This window comes from Phyllobates terribilis, unplaced genomic scaffold, assembly GCF_046119375.1.
Source record: "Phyllobates terribilis strain yellow unplaced genomic scaffold, ASM4611937v1 Scaffold_4__5_contigs__length_816908805, whole genome shotgun sequence".
Lineage (NCBI taxonomy): Eukaryota > Metazoa > Chordata > Amphibia > Anura > Dendrobatidae > Phyllobates > Phyllobates terribilis.
The window spans coordinates 360339627-360364396 of NW_027362764.1; the positions used below are offsets into that span (position 1 = coordinate 360339627).

Here is a 24770-nt window from a genome sequence, read left to right on the forward strand (position 1 = left end):
ACAGAATACCAGAACTATGTTTACTATACAGAAATGGTAACTAAACCAGGCCGACTAGATCGATACAAGAGCAAAACCAAATCACAATTAAATGATTTGAAAATTGCTATATTTAAAAATGTGTCATTTTAATAAAAAATGTTATACTAGAGTCAGAACAAGAATATATCTTCATCCATCTAAACAGCATACAAATGACAAACAATTACGTCCCCTTCTTTTGTACAGTAGAATATAGACAAATTTGTACGTGGCATTACAGATTTAGTAAATTTGCCCCAAATATTTGAAATTAGATTTTATTGCAGCTCTGGAGTGGTGCAAGTGAACCAGGCTTGGACTGGCCCACAGGAGAACAGGGGAATCCTCTGGTGGGCCCCTGTGCAAGAGTGAGCCACCACCCTCTTTTATGAGCAGTACTTGGCACAATATACTTGAATCACTATGTATGTATAGACAAAGACAGCATCCTATTTATTAAACAATTTACCCAGATCATTATTATAAAAGTCTGTGATTGAGGATAATGTCACATTTGCATGCATTTGAAAAGTGGGGCCCCGGAGTTGGTTACGGGTGGGCCCTTGGCACCCCAGTCCAACACTGGGTGCTACTAAAGTAAGATCCCTAGTGCTGCTCTGGTCTCGCGCCGCCATCTTGTGACCGCAGCTTCTAATTGACCGGAAGTCAGAGGTAACAGTCACAAACTCTCAATGGAAGTCTATGATAACCAGGGCGAGACTGTCATGGACTTACATTCAAAAGTGACCTCCGGTTCATCTAGCAAACACTGGGACAACCCGGCAGGTCACAAACTGCTGGAGACCGACCAGAGCGGTGCAGATAAAAGATGAAAATGGCGGCTGGTACATCACTAGCACGACTCCAGCACTGCAATAAGAAAAAAACAAAACCCTGGTGGTGCTTTAACAAATGTACACTGTCATCTTTCGGGTACGTTCCCACAATCCAGAGCTGCCTGCGGCCCCGTGGCTTCCTCCGTCATTTATGCAAATGAGCATCACATTTTTTTGGACTTTCCTCATAGATGTCAGTTTCCGCGGGTGATCAGCAGGAGCACAGAGACGCATATTGGTCATGGGATATCTAGAAATACATCCACTATGCTGTAACATCTGGACACTGCAGGTTTGACGCTGCATAACATGCACCTTCAAACCCGCAGCTGCTCCGGATCATGGGCACATACCCAAACACTCACACAGAGTGATCTGTTTTAATAGACAGACTGTACACAGTGGAACATCATACACACCTAGGCACACTTACACATCCATACAACATGAACACTTATAGTCGCTCCTTACGCTATATACACATAGTATATACACTTGGCACACTTACACATGCATACAGCATGAACACTTATGGTCATTCCTTACACCAGGCGTCTCAAACACATGCGGCCCTTCAGGCTGCTTCATGCGGCCCGCAGGCACCATAGACCCCGATCGCGGCCCGGTCCAGGAGCTGCTGACAGCTGCGCTTCAGTTCAGTGTATTGCTGTACAGAGACTGGCTCTCTGCACAGCAATACCAATGCCAGCCGCCGGCCTATCAGAGGCCAGCAGCTGACATCTGCGTCCCAGCGCAGCAGCATATGATGTCACTGACATGCGGGGGCTATGGTGCCTGCGGGCCACAGGTGCAGAAAGGACGCCGAGGGAACGGAGGACAGGTGAGAAAAATCTTTTTTTTTTTCTCTTATATGTGTATGTGAAGAACAGCACAAGGGACATTCCTCCAATATGGTGACAAGGATGGGGACATTCCTACAATATGGGGACCATGATGGGGACATTCCACCAACATGGGGACCAGGATGGGGACATTCCTACAAGACGAGGACCAGGATGGGGACATTCCTCCAACATGGGGACCAGGATGGGGACATTCCTCCAACATGGGGACCAGGATGGGAACATTCCTACAATATGGGGACCAGGATGGGGACATTCCTCCAACATGGGGACCAGGATGGGGACATTCCTACAAGATGAGGACCAGGATGGAGACATTCCTCCAACATGGGGACCAGGATGGGGACATTCCTACAAGATGAGGACCTGGATGGGGACATTCCTCCAACATGGGGACCAGGATGGGGACATTCCTACAAGATGAGGACCAGGATGGGGACATTCCTCCAACATGGGGACCAGGATGGGGACGTTCCTACAAGATGAGGACCAGGATGGGGACATTCCTACAAGATGAAGACTAGGATGGGGACATTCCTAGAAGATGAGGACCAGGATGGGGACATTCCTACAAGATGAGGACCAGGATGGGGACATTCCAAAAGATGAGGACCAGGATAGGGACATTCCTCCAAAATGGGGACCAGGATGGGGACATTCCTCCAACATGGGGACCAGGATGGGGACATTCCTACAAGATGAGGATCAGGATGGGGAAATTCCTCCACCATGGGGACCAGGATGGGGACATTCCTACAAGATGGGGACCAGGATGAGGACATTCCTCCAACATGGGGACCAGGATGGGGACATTCCTACAAGATGGGGACCTTCCAACAATATGGGGACCAGGGTGGGCACATTACTTCAAGAGGGGGACCAGGATGGGTACCTTTCTACAATATGGGGAACAGGATGGGGACATTCTTAAAACATGGGGACCAGGATGGGGACATTCCTCCAACATGGGGACCAGGATGGGGACATTCCTACAAGATGGGGGACATTCCTACAAGATGAGGACCAGGATGGGGACATTCCTCCAACATGGGGACCTTCTTACAAGATGGGGACCAGGATGGGGACCTTCCTACAAGATGGGGACCAGGATGGGGACATTCCTCCAACATGGGGACCAGGATGGGGACATTCCTCCAACATAGGGACCAGGATGGGGACATTCCTCCAACATGGGGACCAGGATGGGGACATTCCTACAAGATGGGGACCAGGATGGGCACATTACTTCAAGAGGGGGACCAGGATGGGGACCTTTCTACAATATGGGGAACAGGATGGGGACATTCCTAAAACATGGGGACCAGGATGGGGACATTCCTAAAACATGGGGACCAGGATGGGCACATTACTACAAGATGGGGACCAGGATGGGCACATTACTACAAGAGGGGGACCAGGATGGGGACATTCCTAGAAGATGGGGACATTACAACAAGATGGGGACCAGGATGGGGCATTACTACAAGATGAGGACATATCTACAATATGGGAACCGGTATGTGACATTACGACAATATGGGGCCCAGGATGGGAGACATTACAACAAGATGGGGACCAGTATGGAATATTACGACAAGATGGGGACAAAGATGGGGGACATTACAAGATGCAGACCAGGGTGGGGCACATTACTACAAGATATTTGCCAAAACTTCAAAATAAAGCATGAAAAAATATTTTGCCACTAAAAATGCTGCTTTATATCTAAACTAAAGTAAACAAAAAAAGTGAACGTTTATTATCGCCACATCCGTAACGACCCAAGCTATAAAAAAATAAAATAAAACAGCAAAAATGTTCAAAAGGAGTATATAAAAAAAAATGGTATCACTAAAAATGTCACTTTGTCTTGCAAAGAATGCGGCCCCCCAAATTAAAATTTTTTCCGTGTGCGGCCCATATACCCAGCGGAGTTCGAGACCCCTGCCTTACAATATATACACACAGTATATACACTAGGCACACTTACACATCCATACAACATGAACACTCATAGTCGCTCCTTACACTATATACACACAGTATATGCACTAAGCACACTTAAACATCCATACAACATGAACACTCATAGTCGCTCCTTACACTATATACACACAGAATATGCAGTAGGCACACTTACACATCCATACAACATGAACACTCATAGTCACTCCTTACTCTATATACACACAGTATATACACTAGGCACACTTACACATCCATACAACATGAACACTCATAGTCGCTCCTTACACTATATACACACAGCATATACACTAGGCACACTTACACATCCATACAACATGAACACTCATAGTCGCTGCTTACACTATATACACACACAGTATATACACTAGGCACACTTGCACATCCATACAACATGAACACTCATAGTCGCTGCTTACACTATATACACACACAGTATATACACTAGGCACACTTACACATCCATACAACATGAACACTCATAGTCGCTCCTTACACTATATACACACAGTATATACACTAGGCACACTTGCACATCCATACAACATGAACACTCGGTCGCTCCTTACTCTATATACACACAAACATAAGCAGCGTATTTATACATACAAAAATTTTAACATTCACAGGCACAGCTGATCTCTGACTTCCTCTTCATGTTCAGTTGTCCGATGGCAGGGACAGTGACGCCAGCGCTGATTAGGCATCGGGCTCACGTGTCATTCCACCGCACCACAGCCCTGGGACCGCGAGTGCCGACACCGCTGGAATGAAGCCGGCACCAGGGGTGAGTATAGGTTTTTTATTTTATCAGGGCTGAACATTTATTTTAAGAGGGGGTTGTCCTAGTAGTGGACGACCACTTTAGGGCCTCATTTAGACATACTTGTTGTATGCATGAATAGAACTCATTATATTTTATGGTGTTATTCATATTTCCATTTTTTCCAAAAGCACAGATGAAAGGGGTCAATACAAGTCTATGGGTCAGTGAAAAACACGTGCAGCTCACGGATGGCGTCAGTGTGTGATCTGTGTGCCACCCATGTTTAAAATTGGAAACGCTTATGACAGCGGAACCATTTTCTTCATGTCTTCATGTATGTGTTTAAACACGGATGTGTGAATGAGGCCTTACAGACAGATGCAACATGACGGACGACCCTGTTCTGCCTTTTTTGTTTCAAATAATAAACTTATTCATGGAAATCAGACCAAACTTGTACATCTCTGATCCTTTTTTTTTTCAAGCCATTGTGTGAATGCCGCCCTATGCTAAAATATGTCCGTGTGTTATCAGCTAAATAATGTATAGCACATGTACAAGAAAATCAGACATGTGAATGGGGCCTAAGGTAAATAGAAGCACAGGACCCCCCATCAACCCCCCCAAAAATAGATTGAAAAGAGAAAAGTGTTTAAAGCATTTTAGAAATTTAAAGGGAACCTGTCACCAGTTTTTGAGTCTCAACAGACGCAACCACCGTTATCTGATCTGTGCTGCATTACACAAATGTTTACAGTCTCCTGAATCTCCCTGTATAACCCCCCAAAAAAATTTGGATTGCTCCTACGCTGTATCTCAATGAGTATTGCCTGGTCTGATGAGCGTCATCCCTGCCGCGTCTGTGCCTCCTCTCTGCCGCGTCTGTGCCTCCTCTCTGCTCCCAATCGCAGTCCTCCAGCTCGGATTGATGTGGATGACTTGTCTTGCATCATTCACACAGTGCAAGGAAATCTTGTGCAGTAGCATCGTCCACCCCACTGCGGGTGGAGCAAAGCACATTATTGCGCCGGTGAAAGTGCGCCTGCGCGGGACAGCGATTCTAGTGCACAAGGTTTAGTTGTGCTACAAGGCTGACACAGGACATTTCATCCACATCAATCAGAGCTGGAGGACTGTGTTTAGGAGCAGAAAGGAGACACAGACGCTGCAGTGATAACGCCCATCAGACCAGACCATCCTCATGTAAATACAGTGCGGGATGTTTTTTTTGGAGGGGTATACAGGGGGAGTCAGGAGACAATATACACGTGTAATGTGTAATGCAGCACAGGAGCAGATAATGGTGGTTTCATTTGTTGAGAGACTCAAAAACTGGCCACAGGTTCCCTTTAGAAATACACTTGTTTCCACAAATCTGTAACACAGAGCGGTAAAATGCAAGTTGCAGAGTGGTGGGCATCCTGGGGGTCTACTTCTGCAGCATTACAGTACATGCACACACAGTGCATCTCTCTATCTATTATGTACCCACACACAGTACATAATATGTGTGTGTGTGTGTGTGTGTGTGTGTGTGTGTGTGTGTGTGTGTGTGTGTGTGTGTGTGTGTGTGTGTGTGTGTGTGTATATATATATATATATATATATATATATATATATACACACACTGCTCAAAAAAATAAAGGGAACACTTAAACAACAGAATATAACTCCAAGTAAATCAAACTTCTGTGAAATCAGACTGTCCACTTAGGAAGCAACACTGATTGATAATCAATTTCACATGCTGTTGTGGAAATGGAATAGACAATAGATGGAAATTATTGGCAATTATCAAGACACCCTCAATAAAGGAGTAGTTCTGCAGGTGGGGACCACAGACCACATCTCAGTACCAATGCTTTCTGGCTGATGTTTTGGTCACTTTTGAATGTTGGTTGTGCTTTCACACTCATGGTAGCATGAGACGGACTCTACAACCCACAGAAGTTGCTCAGGTAGTGCAGCTCATCCAGGATGGCACATCAATGTGAGCTGTGGCAAGAAGGTTTGCGGTGTCTGTCAGTGTAGTGTCCAGAGGCTGGAGGCGCTACCAGGAGACAGGTCAAAAGACCAGACAATGTGAACTGAGGTCTAAGATGGCAGACATACAAGATAGGCAGTATAGGTACCGTCCCAATTTAGGGTCACCTTGCCGCTGGTGGGACGGCTTGTATACTTTTTTTGATCAAAAATAGTTCACTAAGTACCCTATATTTATTATGCAATTTTGCTTTACATTTATATATAATTATGGTAGGGTATGAGATATATTTTTGTCTTGCTTCTTTTTTGCTAGTGTGAACATGCCTCTGTTTCTTGTATGTCTGCCATCTTAGACCTCAGTTCACATTGTCTGGTCTTTTGACTTGTTTGCATTCTGTGCAATTTAAGGGTGTGGCATGCCCTTTGTTGAGCTGATTGGTATATATGTAGCTTACCACGGGCCTAGGTGGTCTGGAGTTGGGACCCGGTCCTATTTGTCTACCCTTTTATATGCATTACTTCAACTTTGATATACAGTAAGGTTTTTAATATAGGCAGTATAGGTACCGTCCCAATTTAGGGTCACCTTGCCGCTGGTGGGACGGCTTGTATACTTTTTTTGATCAAAAATAGTTCACTAAGTACCCTATATTTATTATGCAATTTTGCTTTACATTTATATATAATTATGGTAGGGTATGAGATATATTTTTGTCTTGCTTCTTTTTTGCTAGTGTGAACATGCCTCTGTTTCTTGTATGTCTGCCATCTTAGACCTCAGTTCACATTGTCTGGTCTTTTGACTTGTTTGCATTCTGTGCAATTTAAGGGTGTGGCATGCCCTTTGTTGAGCTGATTGGTATATATGTAGCTTACCACGGGCCTAGGTGGTCTGGAGTTGGGACCCGGTCCTATTTGTCTACCCTTTTATATGCATTACTTCAACTTTGATATACAGTAAGGTTTTTAATATAGGCAGTATAGGTACCGTCCCAATTTAGGGTCACCTTGCCGCTGGTGGGACGGCTTGTATACTTTTTTTGATCAAAAATAGTTCACTAAGTACCCTATATTTATTATGCAATTTTGCTTTACATTTATATATAATTATGGTAGGGTATGAGATATATTTTTGTCTTGCTTCTTTTTTGCTAGTGTGAACATGCCTCTGTTTCTTGTATGTCTGCCATCTTAGACCTCAGTTCACATTGTCTGGTCTTTTGACTTGTTTGCATTCTGTGCAATTTAAGGGTGTGGCATGCCCTTTGTTGAGCTGATTGGTATATATGTAGCTTACCACGGGCCTAGGTGGTCTGGAGTTGGGACCCGGTCCTATTTGTCTACCCTTTTATATGCATTACTTCAACTTTGATATACAGTAAGGTTTTTAATATAGGCAGTATAGGTACCGTCCCAATTTAGGGTCACCTTGCCGCTGGTGGGACGGCTTGTATACTTTTTTTGATCAAAAATAGTTCACTAAGTACCCTATATTTATTATGCAATTTTGCTTTACATTTATATATAATTATGGTAGGGTATGAGATATATTTTTGTCTTGCTTCTTTTTTGCTAGTGTGAACATGCCTCTGTTTCTTGTATGTCTGCCATCTTAGACCTCAGTTCACATTGTCTGGTCTTTTGACTTGTTTGCATTCTGTGCAATTTAAGGGTGTGGCATGCCCTTTGTTGAGCTGATTGGTATATATGTAGCTTACCACGGGCCTAGGTGGTCTGGAGTTGGGACCCGGTCCTATTTGTCTACCCTTTTATATGCATTACTTCAACTTTGATATACAGTAAGGTTTTTAATATAGGCAGTATAGGTACCGTCCCAATTTAGGGTCACCTTGCCGCTGGTGGGACGGCTTGTATACTTTTTTTGATCAAAAATAGTTCACTAAGTACCCTATATTTATTATGCAATTTTGCTTTACATTTATATATAATTATGGTAGGGTATGAGATATATTTTTGTCTTGCTTCTTTTTTGCAGGAGACAGGTCAGTACACCAGGAGACGTGGAGAGGGCCGTAGGAGGGCAACAACCCAGCAACAGGACCATTACCTCCACCTTTGTGCAAGGAGGAACAGGAGGATCACTGCCAGAGCCCTGCAAAATGACTTCCAGCAGGCCACAAAGGTGCATGTGTCTGCACAAATGGTTAGAAACCGACTCCATGAGGGTGGTATGAGGGCCCGACGTCCACAGATGGGGGTTGTGCTCACAGCCCAACACCGTGCAGGACACTTGGCATTTGCCACAGAACACCAGGATTGGCAAAAGTTGCCACTGGCGCCCTGTGCTCTTCACAGATGAAAGCAGGTTCACACTGAGCACATGTGACAGACGTGACAGAGTCTGGAGACGCCATGGAGAGCGATCTGCTGCCTGCAACATCCTTCAGCATGATCGGTTTGGCAGTAGGTCAGTAATGGTGTGGGGTGGCATTTCTTTGGAGGGCAGCACAGCCCTCCATGTGCTCGCCAGAGGTAGCCTGACTGCCATTAGGTACCGAGATGAGATCCTCAGACTCCTTGTGAGACCATATGCTGGTGCGGTTGGCCCTGGGTTCCTCCTAATGCAGGACAATGCCAGACCTCATGTGGCTGGAGTGTGTCAGCAGTTCCTGCAAGATGAAGGCATTGACGATATGGACTGGCCCTCCCGTTCCCCAGACCTGAATCCGATTGAGCACATCTGGGACATCATGTCTCGCTCCATCCACCAACGTCACTTTCACGTTGCACCGCAGACTGTCCAGGAGTTGGCGGATGCTTTAGTCCAGGTCTGGGAGGAGATCCCACAGGAGACCATAAGCAACCTCATCAGGAGCATGCCCAGGTGTTGTAGGGAGGTCATACAGGTACGTGGAGGCCACACACAATACTGAGCCTCATTTTGACTTGTTTTAAGGACATTACATCAAAGTTGGTTCTGCCTGTAGTGTGTTTTTCCACTTTAATTTTGGGGGTGACTCCAAATCCAGGCGTCCATTGGTTAATAAACTTGATTTCCATTGATGATTTGTGTGTGATTGTGTTGTCAGCACATTCATCTTTGTACAGAACAAAGTATTCAATGAGAATATTTCATTCATTCAGATCTAGGATGTGTTATTTGAGTGTTCCCTTTATTTTTTTGAGCAGTGTATATTTTTTAATATACAATTTTAACCCCTTCACTACCTTGCTACTCTGGATTTTCCATTGTTTTGCTCCCCTGCTTCCCAGAGCCATAACTTTTTTATTACTCCATCAATATGGCCATGCGAGGGCTTGTTCTATGTGTGCAACTTCACTTTTTTCCCCGTTTATCAGTACACTATATGGTAAAATCAATGGTGTCGTTAAAAAAAAAAAAAATGTCAGCATTTTCCAAGACCTGTAGCGTCTCCATTTTTTGGAAACTACGGCTGGGTGAAGGATTATCTATTTTTTGTGCTGAGCTAATGTTTTTATTGATATAATTTTGTGGTTGATACAATGTTTTAATCGCCTGTTATTGCAATGTTGCGGCGACCAAAAAAACGTAACTCTTGCATTTTGATTTTTTTTTTTTTTCTCGTTACGTTGTTTACAGATTGGATTCTTTTAATATTTTTATAGATCGGACGTTTCTGAACTGGGCTATAACAAATATGTATTGTATTGTATTGCCCAGGGGTGATTTGAACTTTTATATTTTTTAAAACATTTTTTTTTAACTTTTTACTTGCTTCAATAGTCTCCTTAGGAGACTTGAAGCTGAGATCATCTGATCGATTGTGCTACACATAGCAGGGCTTCAGCCCTATGTGTAGCAGAAATGATCATCTGCTATGAGCGCAGGCCCCGGGGCGGTGCTCATAGCAGATCAGCAATGATAACTACAGGGGTCTCCTGCAGACCCCGGGGTTGTTATGCCAACTCATCGGTGCCCCTCGATCATGTGACAGGGGCTCTGATGGGCAGAACATGTGACGCGCTTCGGGCATGGGCATGTTAAATGCCGCTGTCAAAGATTGACAGCAGCATTTAACATGTTAAAAGCCGTGGGTGAATCGCAATTCCACCGTGGCTGTTAGGGGCACGTGACAGCTGAACAGATCAGTTGTCACGTGCCTGAAAAGTTGCAGGCTCAGCACCGGAGCCCTCATCAAAGAAGGGGAGGTGACCTATGATGTACTTATTGAGGAGTCAACCCAACTTAGAAAAGAGTTGTATGAATGAAGATCCAGAGAACATGCACCCTTGTCTTCACTCTGTGGCCAGTGCCCTGGAATCACCACTTTTTCTCTGTTTGGATTAAATAGGATTCTGTATGGGAACAGATTCCTCTACTAGTGGTCGTTCTACACCCATCATTTTTCTTAACCCTGTGTAGTGTGGCCAGTAAACAAGCGCAAAATGAGTTGTCTATTGTCGAATGCGCTTGCTTCACAGTCTGAACTCAGCTCATGTAAATGCAACCTAAAGGTTTGTATGTGATACTGCACTATGTTAGGATTTTGGGCTCCACTTTGTCTAAAACTGGTCCTGGGTATAGTGAGCATTTTAAATCCACAGGTGACTTATAGAATTTTATGACGAACCGTGGAAATAAAAAGTTACTTTTTTTCCAATAAAATGTTATATTAGCTGCAAATTTTTCATTTTCACAAATTTAATAGGTGAAAATAGACCTTTAAAATTTGGTGGCCAATTTCTCCCAAACGCAGTGATACAACATATGTCATGGTAAACTACTGTTTGGCCACATGCAGTGCTTAGAAGGTAGAAGTGCTACTTGGTGTGCAAATTTTGCTGGAATAAATTGCGGGTGCCATTTGCAAAACCCCTAAAGTGCCAGAATAGCAGAAACCCTCAAAAAGTGAACCAATATTGGAAATTATACCTCCCAAAAAATTCATATACAGTTGCAATGTATAATTTGGCCTCAAAGGGCTTTCACTGTGAAAAATCAACTCCATACTTTCTACAAAATTGCAAATATGCCAGCTTAATACACTGTGCCCAAATTTTGCTTCTGGAGCCATGCACCCTGTAAATTGTTAAATGGGTTCTTCCCATTACAGTAATGTCAAACATGTGGATGCTAACAGTGTTAAACACACTGTAGAGCTTAGAAAAAAGGGGTGGCATATGGATGTGAAATCACAAATTTCACTGGCTTTTATTTCAGGGAGGGAGCCATGTTGCTCTTCCAGGGTGATTGTGCTGTGATGTGGAAACCCCTTTCCATTGACAGACCTAAGTGAGAGCATGTGTTTTGTGGGATAAGTTGAAGTTTTTATTGGTATTATTTTTGATCACTTTCAGTCTAAGGCTAGATTCATATGTAATATCAGAGGCAGAGAGACGTAATATACTGTAGCCCTGTGGGAAATTAAGATTCATTTAATCTTCTCAGTTCCCATTTCATGCTCTAAATCTACCACATAGCACCTCTACACAGGGAATCGCCTACACATTCCTATTCCCTGAGAAACTGAGTTATATCCCAAACCCAGACACATCTATTTCTAACTACCAGAAAAAGTTGATTGCTTTTTGGTATAGAGCCTGCTCTGTTCAGGGGTGTATACAAACCCAGCCCGCATTCATTAAAGCAGAATCTCTTGCTGAACACTATTAGATGTGTGCTGTCTCTTGATTCTCCGAACTCGTTCATTACACCTCTAATCTGGCCATGCACATCAACTCCAGTGGGCTTGTTGCGCCCACAGCCCGAATACAGATAGACTATTACAAAAAGTTTGTTGGTATTTATTTTTCAATATTTAGGGCTGTTATAATTCTGTAATGACAATGAGATCTGATAATATTCCCATTCTTTTATAATATGATATCTAAGGTATTGGATTGCTGCCAAACTCCCTGCCTATAGGTTCCAACCTCATATAATAAAAGATAATGGACAAGAGGGTGTCTAGGAGTGCATATCCAATGTTAATAATGATGTTATATAGTAGATAGTAGTGTACTATAACTCCCCCTGCCTATCAAGCGTCTCTACATGTTTCACCTCCACCCCCCCAGTGATGGATGGGCACATCAAGAGAGAATAATGCTGTTAGATATTGCAGGCACCAGATTCTGATGGTGACTCTGGTGGCCATAATAAGAGCCAAACGCAGCGGCACGTGTGCCAGTCTTTTAAAAACAACTGCCCGCCCCCAGAATGACGTGCCCGCCAAGAAGCCAATTGGTGAGCTTATGGAGGGAACCCGCGCTCCTTAACTGACACCGTTGTGATCTTGCAAAGACAGAGCCGCGCCCTGCACCCTTTGCACTCTGGTCCCCATCATATTGGGAAGCTGGGGAGAAAACCCGGGGCACTGATATCGCGGCTCAGTGTGTGGGAGATAATCCATCAGCAGAGGTTGGTCGGGACTGTGCACGAAGGAAAGATGCTGTTGAGGACACTGTCACGCCGTCATTGCTGGTACATGAACACAGGACCTGCAGCAGGGTGATAGGTCTCCTGCAGTGCCATCAACACACACGATTACAGTGGAGGCTGATATCACTAATATTAAGCTGTCCCCATATGCTGCCTGCTTCTATCCTAATACCCTGAACACAAATGAGAGCATATTATCCAGTGTGAGATCTATATTACACGCTCCCCCTCTTCTATTGTCTAACACAGAGGACTTGTGCTGGGAACTAGGGATGAGTGGACCTGTGGAAGTTCAGGTTTTGGTACACAACCCGAATTTTAGTTCAAAGTTCCGTTCGGGTATCAGAACTTGAACCAGAACCCGGACCCCAATGAAAACAATGGAGACCCTAACTTTGGATCTGGAAAAGAAGTCTGTGTTTGGCGTTTCACAATGGACACTAACTGTCTGGTACAAACCCCGAACTTTTAAGTTTGCATTGGCTTGTCTCTACTGGGGACAGTATGCCACCAAAATCACTGTGGGAACCATCTTCTAGGGGGAGCTCAGCAAAAAATCAGGGGATGTGGCTAGACCCTCCAGATGTGAGCCTAGGAGCTACTCCATTGCTCTTAGCCTTGGTCTCACTCCAGGATACTGAGTGGGCTTCCCAAGACTCTACATTGGATGCTGAATCAGGAGATATAGACCTTCACCTCAGTAACAAATCTCTAGAGAGATATCTTAGCCACCCGCCAACTAAAGAGGACTTTAAATCCCTGATATCTGAAGTAAAGGATACTCTCAGGGCAGAAATCAAGTCCATGCGCTAAGATGTCAAACTCCTTGTGGATAGAGTTGATGCTGGGGAAATTAAACATGATGCCACTAAGGCAAAATCTTTCCAAGTTATAATGCCAACTTGTGTCATACGCTAAAGTGCTGAGTGAGACAAACATCTGGAGGACTTGGACAACAGTGCACACCGAAATAATATCAGGGTAAGGGACATTCCTGAAGCAACATGTCTAGAAGACTTGCACACATTACTCAAATCGATTTTTAAACTCAATACTGGTCTGAGCTCTATCCGACAAAATAAAACTTCACTCTAAGGGAACTTAATCCCAATCAAGAGATGTGATCTGTTGTATCCATGATTTTCAATTAAAGTAAGCGATAATGTCCAAGGCTCTCACTCACCGCAAACTTGAATTTGAAGGAACTCACATTCAACTGTAATCTGACCTCTCATGGATTACTCTCTAAAGGCAAAGACACCTGAAGCCATGACTCATTGGATTGAAAAGTAAGAACTTACTGCTGGGAGTACCCTTTCGCTCTCACAGTCATCAGAAATGGACATTCAACTATTCTACGCTCCTTCAAGGACCTCCCTTTTGTTTTATGATGATCTGGAAACTTCGACCTGGCAGACTGGGACTTGGAAACACCTCCCATATCACCTCCACCGATCTAGCAATGTATTGAAGCTAAAACAAGTAGTCCTTCATCTAGGGAGATCTCACAACCCAGCCTAAACTAAGGAATTGTGCCTCCCGTGCCCTTTATATCGTCAGTGGTCTTATTCATCGGTGCTTTTATAACCATTTTCAAAACCATTTTCTTTCAGAATTTGTGCTCTGTTTGAACTTATTTTTATATGACTGTTTAGTTACTGATACATTCCCTGACATTTTGTTTAATCTTTTGCTGTATTTTTGGGACGGTGGGCAATGGATAGTATGGAAATTCCTTTTCTTTAGTGCCTTACATTTACTTTTGGGTGCCTCTCGACACGGCCCCCCTACAAGGGTTTTCACCCAGTTCATTTCTTGGAGGAGTTTCTAGGAGAGGTGGGGTTATCTCACCCTGCCTGGAGAGGTAGGAGATGAGGGGGCTGGCTTGTTTTTCCCTTCCTCTTTTTCCTCATATGTATCTTTTCTTTTATGGGTTACTGTTTTGTAATGTCTTTGTCTTCTCCTCTTCCTTTGGTATCTCTACCTATAGGTTTACAAGCCATTAACAGTGTTGGCCTACTACTCTCTAGAAGATAAAATGGATTTAGTTAATCCTTGGAGAGGACAAATGCTCCTTGGCAGCCTGGGTAAAACTTCATATGCATTACATTTTCTTTACCAGGATAATGGCTAAAATATCATTAAATGTTAAGGGTCTCAATTCTAATACTAAGAGGCATATGAGTTATGTACACATCGTGTGGACGCAGTTTTCCTGCAGGAGACCCATTTAAATCTTAGTGGAAATTGTACTTTTGCCAAACATTTATATTCCAACATCTATCTGGCTTTTGAGGCCAGGAAGAAGTCAGAAGTAGCCGTACTGATATCGGGAACATGCCCTATACAAATATCGTCAGAGAAAGTCTGCATTCCAAAACGTCACTCCTTTTCTGAGCCCTGCCGTGCGCCCAAACAATTGTTTTCCTCCACATATGGGGTATATGCGAATTCAGGAGAAATTACACAACAAATTTTGGGTTCTATTTTCTCCTGTTACCCTTGTTAAAATAAAAAATTTGGGGCTAAAATAACATGTTTGTGGGATAAGTGATTTTTTTATTTTCACGGCTCTACATTATAAATTTCTGTGAAGCACTTGTGGGTTCAAGATGCTCACAACATATGTAGATAAGTTCCCTGAGGGGTCTAGTTTCCAAAATGGTGTCACTTGTGGGGGGTTTCCACTCCTTAAGCACATCAGGGGCTCTCCAAATGCTACATGGCGTCTGCTAATTATTCCAGCAAATTTTGCATTCAAAAAGTCAAAGGGCACTCATTCCCTTCCAAGCCTTGCTGTGCGCCCAAAACAGTAGTTTCCTCCACATATTGGGTATCGGCGTACTCCGTAGCAATTGCACAACAAATTTTGGGGACATTTTTTTCCTGATACCCTTGCAAAAATAAAAGTTTTGCTTTAGACCCAATTTTTTTTGTGAAAAAAAATTAAATCTCAATTTGTTTCTTCCACATTCCAAAAATTTCTGTGAAGCACTTGAAGGGTTAATAAACTTCTTGAATGTGGTTTTGAGCACCTTGAGGGGGGCAGTTTTTAGAAAAGTGTCACTTTGGGTCTTTTCTGTCATTTCTTTTCTGCCCCTCAAAGTCCATCAAATAAGATGTGGTCCCTAAAAAAATGGTTTTGTAAACGGTGTTGAAAAAATGAGAAAATCGCTGGTCAACTTTTAACCCTTATGACTTCCTAACAAAAAAAAAAATAAGTTTCAAAAATTGTGCTGATGTAAAGTAGACATGTGGAAAATGTTATTAACTATTTTGTGTGACATTACTCTTTGATTTAAGGGTATAAAAATTAAAAGTTTGAAAATTGCAAAATAGTCAACATTTTCGCTAAATTTCAGTTTTTTTCACAAATAAACACAAATCATATCGAAGAAATTTTACTACAATCATGAAATACAATATTTCACGAAAAAATATTCTCAAAATCGTTGGAATCCATTGAAACATACCAGAGTAATTACCTCATAAAGTGACACTGGTCAGAATTGTAAAATTTGGCGTGATCATGAAGGTGAAAATAGGCTTGGAGGGAAAGAGGTTAAAGTATTGAGACTTTTTTTTTAAACATACTCTAAGGTTAAGGCCTGTTCATTGCAAGTTCCCTTAAAATTGTGTTATTTTACTGAATTTCTTTAAATCAATTAAATAGTATATATTTCAGCATTTTCTTGCAACAGTTATTGCTATGATTTTGGAAAATGATACAGACGACTCCCCGAATGGTTGAGTGGATATAGGAGATAACCATATCACACATGTGGAGTCAGAAACTAATGGCAAGTTTCTTAAAGTATGTTAAATCATGGATCCATTTTCAAAGTTCCTCTGACTTTCAAAACGTAATTCACATAGTTTCTTCTTGTTGTGGACCTTGACTTCACTTTATTTTGGTAGGGGATCATAAACTTTCCCACTCTATTATTGTTCTTCCCCTTCCTCAATGGAATATTCTTTTTGCTTCTCTTCACTCCCTACTTCTCTTTGACAAGAAACTGAACCCAAAGTATAAAAGAAATTAAGTGCTTTTATTTCTAGTAGCCTGTTAAGCAAGTGCTAAGAGGCCAATTTATGCTATTCAATGCTCGTTTTTTGTGTAATTTCAGAACCCATAGATTCTGGCAATTTAAGATGCACCATTGTACCAATAATGCTTTACTTTTTTCTGTTTATATGTCTGCACAATTATTTAAAAAAAATTAAATTTGATTAAGCATAACATAGTAACACCCCTTTTTTGTAGTACAGCCTTAAAAATTGTAAGCTTTTTCCCCCCTGCAACTTACATACATCTTACACATCACCTTTGTACCTTAAAATTGCGCTTTGAAAACTCAAAAAAGGAATCACCCCAAATGACTGAACCTGCAAGTGACCATGAGCTTTTACTAAATCCAGATTCAACACTAGTAACAGAGATGCATTTCTGGCTACGCAACATAAGGTCAAACGACCTGAACTGTTACCATTTTGGGGTTCTATAATGTGGTCAACCGGGTTCAATAAGCCAGTGATCGGACAGTGACTTGGGCTCATATTATGCCTGTGAAACTGACCTAAATAAATTATGTAGCGTGGGTACAGAGGAGTATTTTCATGTTATGTGTTTTATTCTTACATGACACAATAATACAAGATTGTGGAATAAAAACACTGTATGGACAAATTCAAAAGCAAACAAATACTGATACTGATGGTACAATCTTACAAAATTGACAATTTAAAAATAAGATAAAGTAGCTTCTTAAGGATTACTATAGATTTTAAATGCTCTTCTGAAAGATTTTTCTTTCTTCAATCTGCTTGTTGACTGCCAATGAAAGCGCTTCAAGGAATTTTTCAATTGTAACTGTAGGAGACTTAAAAGAATGGTTAGCAAAAGATTAACATACTGCATTACCGTGGATTGTGCAGCATGTATCAGCTGTCAGGTACACTTTAAGAGTGTGCATATTTATGCATCATTACTTTAGTACTTGATTTTTCTTTTTCCACTAGCGAAGATTTCAGTTTATTTTTCAGTTGAATTGTACAGATTATGAACGACATTAAAAAGGTAGAAAAGTTTTGAAATTATTATTTTTTGTAATAATGGAAATTATTATTTTTTTAAGCAATAGCTTTTTCTCTTGTACAGAGAAAGTGTAAGCCTTTCTAGTAGCGGTTTCTGATTAAAAAAAGCAAACATAATACAATTAAATATATGCCCAAAAAACGTTTGAAACACGTCTGCAATGTTATAAATGTCTAATATATTTATAAAAGTGGAATGATTGTTTAACTGTCTGATTTGAACACCTTTGGGTGCAATATGTTTTTGTTATTAACATGCATGTATTCTTGGCTAAAAATTATTTTTGCTTTCAAGTTTTAGTCAAAATTTTTAACCATTTAACTTTTTACATCCTCTACTTCAATTTGGTTATGAATCAGCTCTGAAAATAACAGTAGCGATTTAAATAAGTTCAGTGATGGATTCCAGTTAACACATTCAGTCAGCCATTCTTTAGTCAGCCATGTATGACAATAGACCAAGTGTCCATGTTGCAGAAAATGTACAATGGGTATGGAAAGTATTCAGACCCCTTTAAATTTTTCACTCTTTGTTTCATTGCAGCCATTTGGTAAATTCTAAAAAGTTCATTTTTTTTCTCATTAAGGTACACTCTGCACCCCATCTTGACTGAAAAAAAACAAATGTAGAATTTTTTGCAAAAATATTAAAAAAGACAAACTGAAATATCATGGTCATAAGTATTCAGACCCTTTGCTCAGTATTGAGTAGAAGCACCCTTTTACGCTAGTACAGCCATGAGTCTTCTTGGGAATGATGCAACAAGTTTTTCACACCAGGATTTGGGGATCCTCTGCCATTCTTCCTTGCAGATCCTCTCCAGTTCCGTCAGGTTGGATGATAAACATTGTTGGACAGCCATTTTCAGGTCTCCCCAGAGATGCTCAATTAGGTTTAGGTCAGGGCTCTGGCTGGGCCAGTCAAGAATGGTCACAGAGTTATTCTGAAGCCACTACTTTGTTATTTTAGCTGTGTGCTTAGGGTCATTGTCTTGTTGGAAGGTGAACCTTCGGCCAAGTCTGAGGTCCAGAGCACTCTGGAAAAGGTTTTCATCCAGGATATCTCTGTACTTGGCCACATTCATGTTTCCTTCAATTGCAACCAGTCGTCCTATCCCTGCAGCTGAAAAACACCCCCATAGCATGATGCTGCCACCACCATGTTTCACTGTTGGGATTGTATTGGGCAGTTGATGAGCAGTGCCTGGTTTTCTCCTCACAAACCGCTTAGAATTATCACCAAAAAGTTCTATCTTCGGCTCATCAGACCAGAGAATCTTATTTCTCATAGTCTGGGAGTCCTTCATGTGTTTTTGAGCAAACTCTATGCAGGCTTTCATATGTCTTGCACTGAGGAGAGGCTTCTGTTGGGCCACTCTGCAATAGAGGCCCGACTGGTGGAGGGCTGCAGTGATAGTTGACTTTGTGGAACTTTCTCCCATCTCCCTACTGCATCTCTGGAGCTCAGCCACAGTGATCTTGGGGTTCTTCTTTACCTCTCTCACCAATGCTCTTCTCCCACAATTGCTCAGTTTGGCTGGACGGCCAGGTCTAGAAAGATTTCTGGTAGTCCCAAACTTATTCCATTTAAGGATTATGGAGGCCACTGTGCTCTTAGGAACCTTGAGTAATGCAGAAATTATTTTGTAACCTTGGCCAGATCTGTGCCTTGCCACAATTCTGTCTCTGAGCTCCTTGGGCAGTTCCTTTGAGCTCATGATTCTCATTTGGTGTGACGTGCACTGTGAGCTGTGAGGTCTTATATAGACAGGTGTGTGCCTTTCCAAATCAAGTCCTATCAGTTTAATTAAACACAGCTGGACTCCAATGAAGGAGTAGAACCATCTAAAGGAGGATCACAAGGAAATGGACAGCATGTCACTTAAATATGAGTGTCTGAGCAAAGGGTCCGAATACTTATGACCTTGTGATATTTCAGTTTTTCTTTTTTAATAAATTTGCAAACATTTCTACATTTGTTTCTTTCAGTCAACATGGGGTGCAGAGTGTACTTTAATGAGAAAAAAATATTACTTTTTAGAATTTACAAATTGACTGCTATGAAAGAAAGAGTGAAAAATTTATAGGGGTCTGAATACTTTCCGTACCCACTGTATGTACAGTGATGTGAAAAGTGTCACACTTAAATGCAATTTTTAAATGAAGGTCTTTATTATTAAGGGAAAAAGAAATCCAAGCCTATTGGGCCCTGTGTGAAGAAGTAATTGACATCATTACCCCCCTTAAAACATAAATTAACTGTGGTTTATCATATCTTTGGGAAGCGGAGTTCAATTTCCCTAGCCACACACAGGTCTGATTACTGCCTGTTCTCAATCAAGAAATCACTTAAATAGGACCTGTCTGACAAAGTGAAGTAGACCAAAAGATCCTAAAAAGCTAGACATCATGCTGCGATCCAAAGAAATTCAGGAACAAATGAGAAAGTAATTAACATCAATCAGTCTGGAAAAGGTTATAAAGCCATTTCTAAAGCTTTGGAATCCAGCAAACCACAGTGAGAGCCATTATCCACAAATGGCAAAAACATAGAACAGTGGTGAACCTTCCCAGGAGTGGCCTGGCGACCAAAATTACCCCAAGAGCGCAGCAACGACTCGTCCAAGAGGTCACAAAACACTCCACAACAACATCCAAAAAACTGCAGGCCTCACTTGCCTCAGTTAAGGTCAGTGTTCATGACTCCACCATAAGAAAGAGACTGGGCAAAAATGGCATACATGGCAGAATTCTAAGATGAAAACCACTGCAGAGCAAAATTAACAAAGGCTTGTCTCAGTTTTGCCAGAAAACATCTTGATGATCGCCAAGACTTTTGGAAGCATACTCTGTGGACTGACGAGAAAAAAATTTAACTTTTTGGAGTGTGTATGTTACTTTACATCTGGCATAGAAGTAACACAGCATTTCAAAAAATGAACATCATGCCAACAGTAAAATATGATGGTGGTAGTGTGATGGTCTGGGGCTGTTTTGCTGCTTCAGGACCTGGAAGACTTTCAGTGGTAAATTGAACCATGAATTCTGCTGTCTTCCAAAAAATCCTGAAGAAGAATGTCCGGCCATCTGTTCGTGACCTAAAGCTGAAGCGCACTTAAGGCCCTGTCACACATAACGAGATCGCTAGCGAGATCGTTATTGCATCACGGTTTTTGGGATCGCTGGGGAGATGTCAAACATGCAGAACTTTCCAACGATCTCGGCCGCCCCAGCGATCTAACCAACGATCTCGGTGGTCGTTGGGACACGTTCACACAGCAGCTATTTCAACGATCCACACCTTGATAAGGACTGTACTGTGTCAGAAAGGCGTGCATAAAATTGCTTTTCCGTGCCCCCCTCATCTCCAGTTGGTGGATGGTACTGCGTTCTGATTGGGTGGCCTTGGTTTAACACTGCGTCTCCGGTCAGATGAGATCTCTACTGCGTCTCCATTAAAAATGGAAACTCATTTGAGACCCCAAACAACACCTACCTCGCTAAAGATGCCTGATTTCTTCAAAGTGGAGTCACAGCCAGAGAACGCTGGTGGGATCTGAAAAAAACAAGGACGCAGTAGTGACCACCAATCGGGGACGAGGAGCGCAGAAAAGTCCACTTTATGCACGCCTACATGTCTCAGTTCTGAATTGCTAACGAGGTCGTTGATAATGTGTCAAATACAGCGATGCACACTGCCCAGCGGGAGCGCAACGACCCAGGAATGGTCCAGGAAGCTTTGTAACGATCAGCGATCTCACAGCAGGGGCCTGATCGTTGCTACCTGTCAGACATAACGAGATCGCTAGCGAGATCGCTAATGCGTCACCAAAACCGTGACTCATTAGCGATCTCGCTAGCGATCTCGTTATGTGTGACGGGGCCTTTAGGTTATGCAGCAGGACAATGCTCCAAAACACACCAGCAAGTCCACATTTGAATGGCTTAAGGAAAACAAAATTAAGACGTTGGAGTGGCCTAGTCAAAGTCCTGACCTTGATTCGATTGAGATGTTGTGGTATGACCTTAAAAAAGCAGTTCATGCTCGTTAAAAACCCACCAATGTGGCTAAATTACAAAAATTTGGCAGAGATGAGTGGCCAAAATTCCTCCAGAGCGTTGTAAAAGACTCATTGCCAGTTATCGCAAACGCTTGATTGCAGTTGTTGCTGCTAAGGGTGACCCAAGCAGTTATTAGGTTTAGGGGGCAATCACTTTTTCACACAGGGCCCGATGGGTTTGGATTTCTTTTTCCCTTAATAATAAAGACCTTCATTTAAAAACTGCATTTTGTGTTTACTTGTGCTATCTTTGTCTAATATTTAAGTTTGTTTTGTGATTTTAAACATTTAAGTGTGACAAACATACAAAGGAATAATAAATCAGGAAGGGGGCAAACACTTTTTCACACCACTGTATGAGAGCGTAATATGTTTTTTTTTTTTTTTGTAATTTAGGTTTTAATGTGAAAATTGCTGTGGCTACCAGAGGTGAGAAAATATAAAAGAGACCTTTCGCAGCAAAATTGTTGAAGTAAATATTTAACATTTTTTTTTAAAGATTAACAGTCATTTCCCCCATAAATCAATAAAACACATGAAATTAAGCAACTTTTTAATATATCTTATCAGAGAAATCTGCTGCTTACCCCCCCTGGACTATTCTTTCATTCTCAAAATCCTCAATTTAGAGATAAAAGTATATTTCAGTGAATACAGATTTTCCCACTACTGAGATAGGAGAAGACAGTCTGTGCTCATAAAAGTCTATGAAGAACTGAAACTGTTGTTTCAGGAGAACTTGCCACAGTATGTCTGTCTATAGCTCCTCCCCTCTCCATGGAATCTTATAAGCACCAACTGTCATCTCCTATCCATCTCTGTAATGGTAAAATCTGTTTTCACTAAATACAGATCTTATCCATGAATTGAAAGATCAGTCCAGGAGAAAGAAGCAGCAGATTTCATTAATAAGATATATTGCAAAGTTGCTTATTTTCATGTGCAATAGCAATTGATTAATGAAATAAATGTAAAGCGACAGTTACTCTGAAAATTTTCCACTTTTTCCTCCACCTCAATCAGTTAATAATAATACCTACTTGTATAAAGAGTGCATGTGCCAAAAATGGAAGTTTTCTAAGAACTCTACCACTGAGACCCTCACTTTTTCTGCAAAAAAAACCCCAAAATGACAAAAGATGTAGTTAAGAGAAAATATTTTTCACTGAAATAAACATTATTCCTACTTAGCCTGCATAACAAATTCATATCACTGCAGGAAACCTTAGGTAAAAAAAAACTTACCTATCTGATTTAAAGGATCATATTGACTATCAAGTCTCAAGAAATAACTAAAAAAAATCTAAAGATATTTCAAAATGTAACAAAAAGGGATACAATAGTCATAGAAAGATCACATGCCACACACAAATGCCTCTTCAAAAATAGTTTAACCCCTTCGCAACCCTGGGATTTTCCGTTTTTGCATTTTCGTTTTTTGCTCCCCTGGTTCCCAGAGCCATAGCGTTTTTATTTTTTGGTCAATATGGCCATGTGAGGGCTTATTTTTTGCGGGATGAGTTGTACTTTTGAACGACATCACTGGTTTTACCATATCATGTACAGGAAAACGGGAAACAAAATTCCAAGTGCGGTGAAATTGCAAAAAAAGTGCAATACCACAGATGTTTTTTTTTTAATTTTTTTTACAACGTTCAGTGAATGCTAAAACTGACCTCCAATATTGATTCTCCAGGTCATTACGAGTTTGTAGACACCAAACATGTATAGGTTCTTTTTTATTTAAGTGGTAAAAAAAAATTCCAAAATTTGTAATAAAAAAAAAATGGCGCCATTTTCCAAGACCCATAAGAGTCTCCATTTTTCGGGATCTGGGGCCAGATGAGGGCTTACTTTTTGTGCGCCAAGCTGAAGTTTTTATTGATACCATTTTGGGGTAGATCCGATGTTTTGATTGCCCGTTATTGCATTTTATTGCAATGTTGCGGCAACCAAAAAACGTAATTCTGGCATTTAAAATTTTTTTCTCGTTACGCCGTTTACTGATCAGATTAATTCTTTTTTTATATTGATATATCGGGCGATTCTGAACGCGGCGATACCAAATATGTGTATGTGTTTTTTTTTTTATTATTATTTTATTTTGAATGGGGAGAAAGGGGGGTGATTTAAACTTTTATATTTTTTTAATATTTTTAAAAACTTTTTTTTCTTCACTTTTTGCTTGCTTCAATAGTCTCCATAGGAGACTAGAAGCAGCACTTGTCTGATTGCCTCTGCTACATAGAGGTGATGAGCAGATCACCTCTATGTAGCAGAAATGCTCCTGTGCTATGAGTGCCGACCACTAGGTGGCGCTCATAGCGATCAGCTTAGGAAAACCACTGGAGTCTGCTGCAGACCCAGGGTTGTCATGCCCACCCATCAGTGACCCGCGATCACGTGACGGGGTCACCGATGGGCAGGGTAAGTGACGCGTTTATGGCGTGGCGATGTTAAGTGCCGCTGTCAGAGATTGACAGCAGCATTTAACATGTTAACAGCCGCGGGTGGATCGCGAATCCACCCGCAGCTGTTGCGGGCACATGTCAGCTGTAAGAATCAGCTGACATGTGCCCAGTTCAGTGCGGGCTCAGCGCCGGAGCCCGCGCTGAACAGGGGGTGACAGCCTGCTGCGTACTAATACGTCCCAGGGTGTAAAGTTGTTAAAGCATAACCGTAGTTTTAATTTTTACTTCAGAAGTCAATAATACACCTGAAAGTAATATACACTGTGTTCCAAATTATTATGCAAATAATATTTTCTCAGAT

The 24770-nt window shown here is 41.7% G+C and overlaps 1 protein-coding gene across 2 annotated transcripts in view; it reads right to left on the reverse strand.

Moving 5' to 3' along the window:
- Positions 1-17453: 17453 nt before the first annotated feature.
- Positions 17454-24770, reverse strand: part of TRIP13 (thyroid hormone receptor interactor 13) — a 121662-nt gene continuing 114345 nt past the window's right edge. The window contains exons 13-14 of one of the 2 annotated variants that reach the window (XM_073678439.1): positions 23039-23108; positions 17454-17723 (exon numbers count right to left, since the gene is read on the reverse strand). In XM_073678439.1, coding sequence (XP_073534540.1) covers positions 17628-17723; positions 23039-23108 — 166 coding nt within the window. In that variant the 3' untranslated portion in view covers positions 17454-17627. The remainder of the gene's footprint in view (positions 17724-23038; positions 23109-24770) is intronic. The other variant, XM_073678440.1, reaches the window with a different exon arrangement.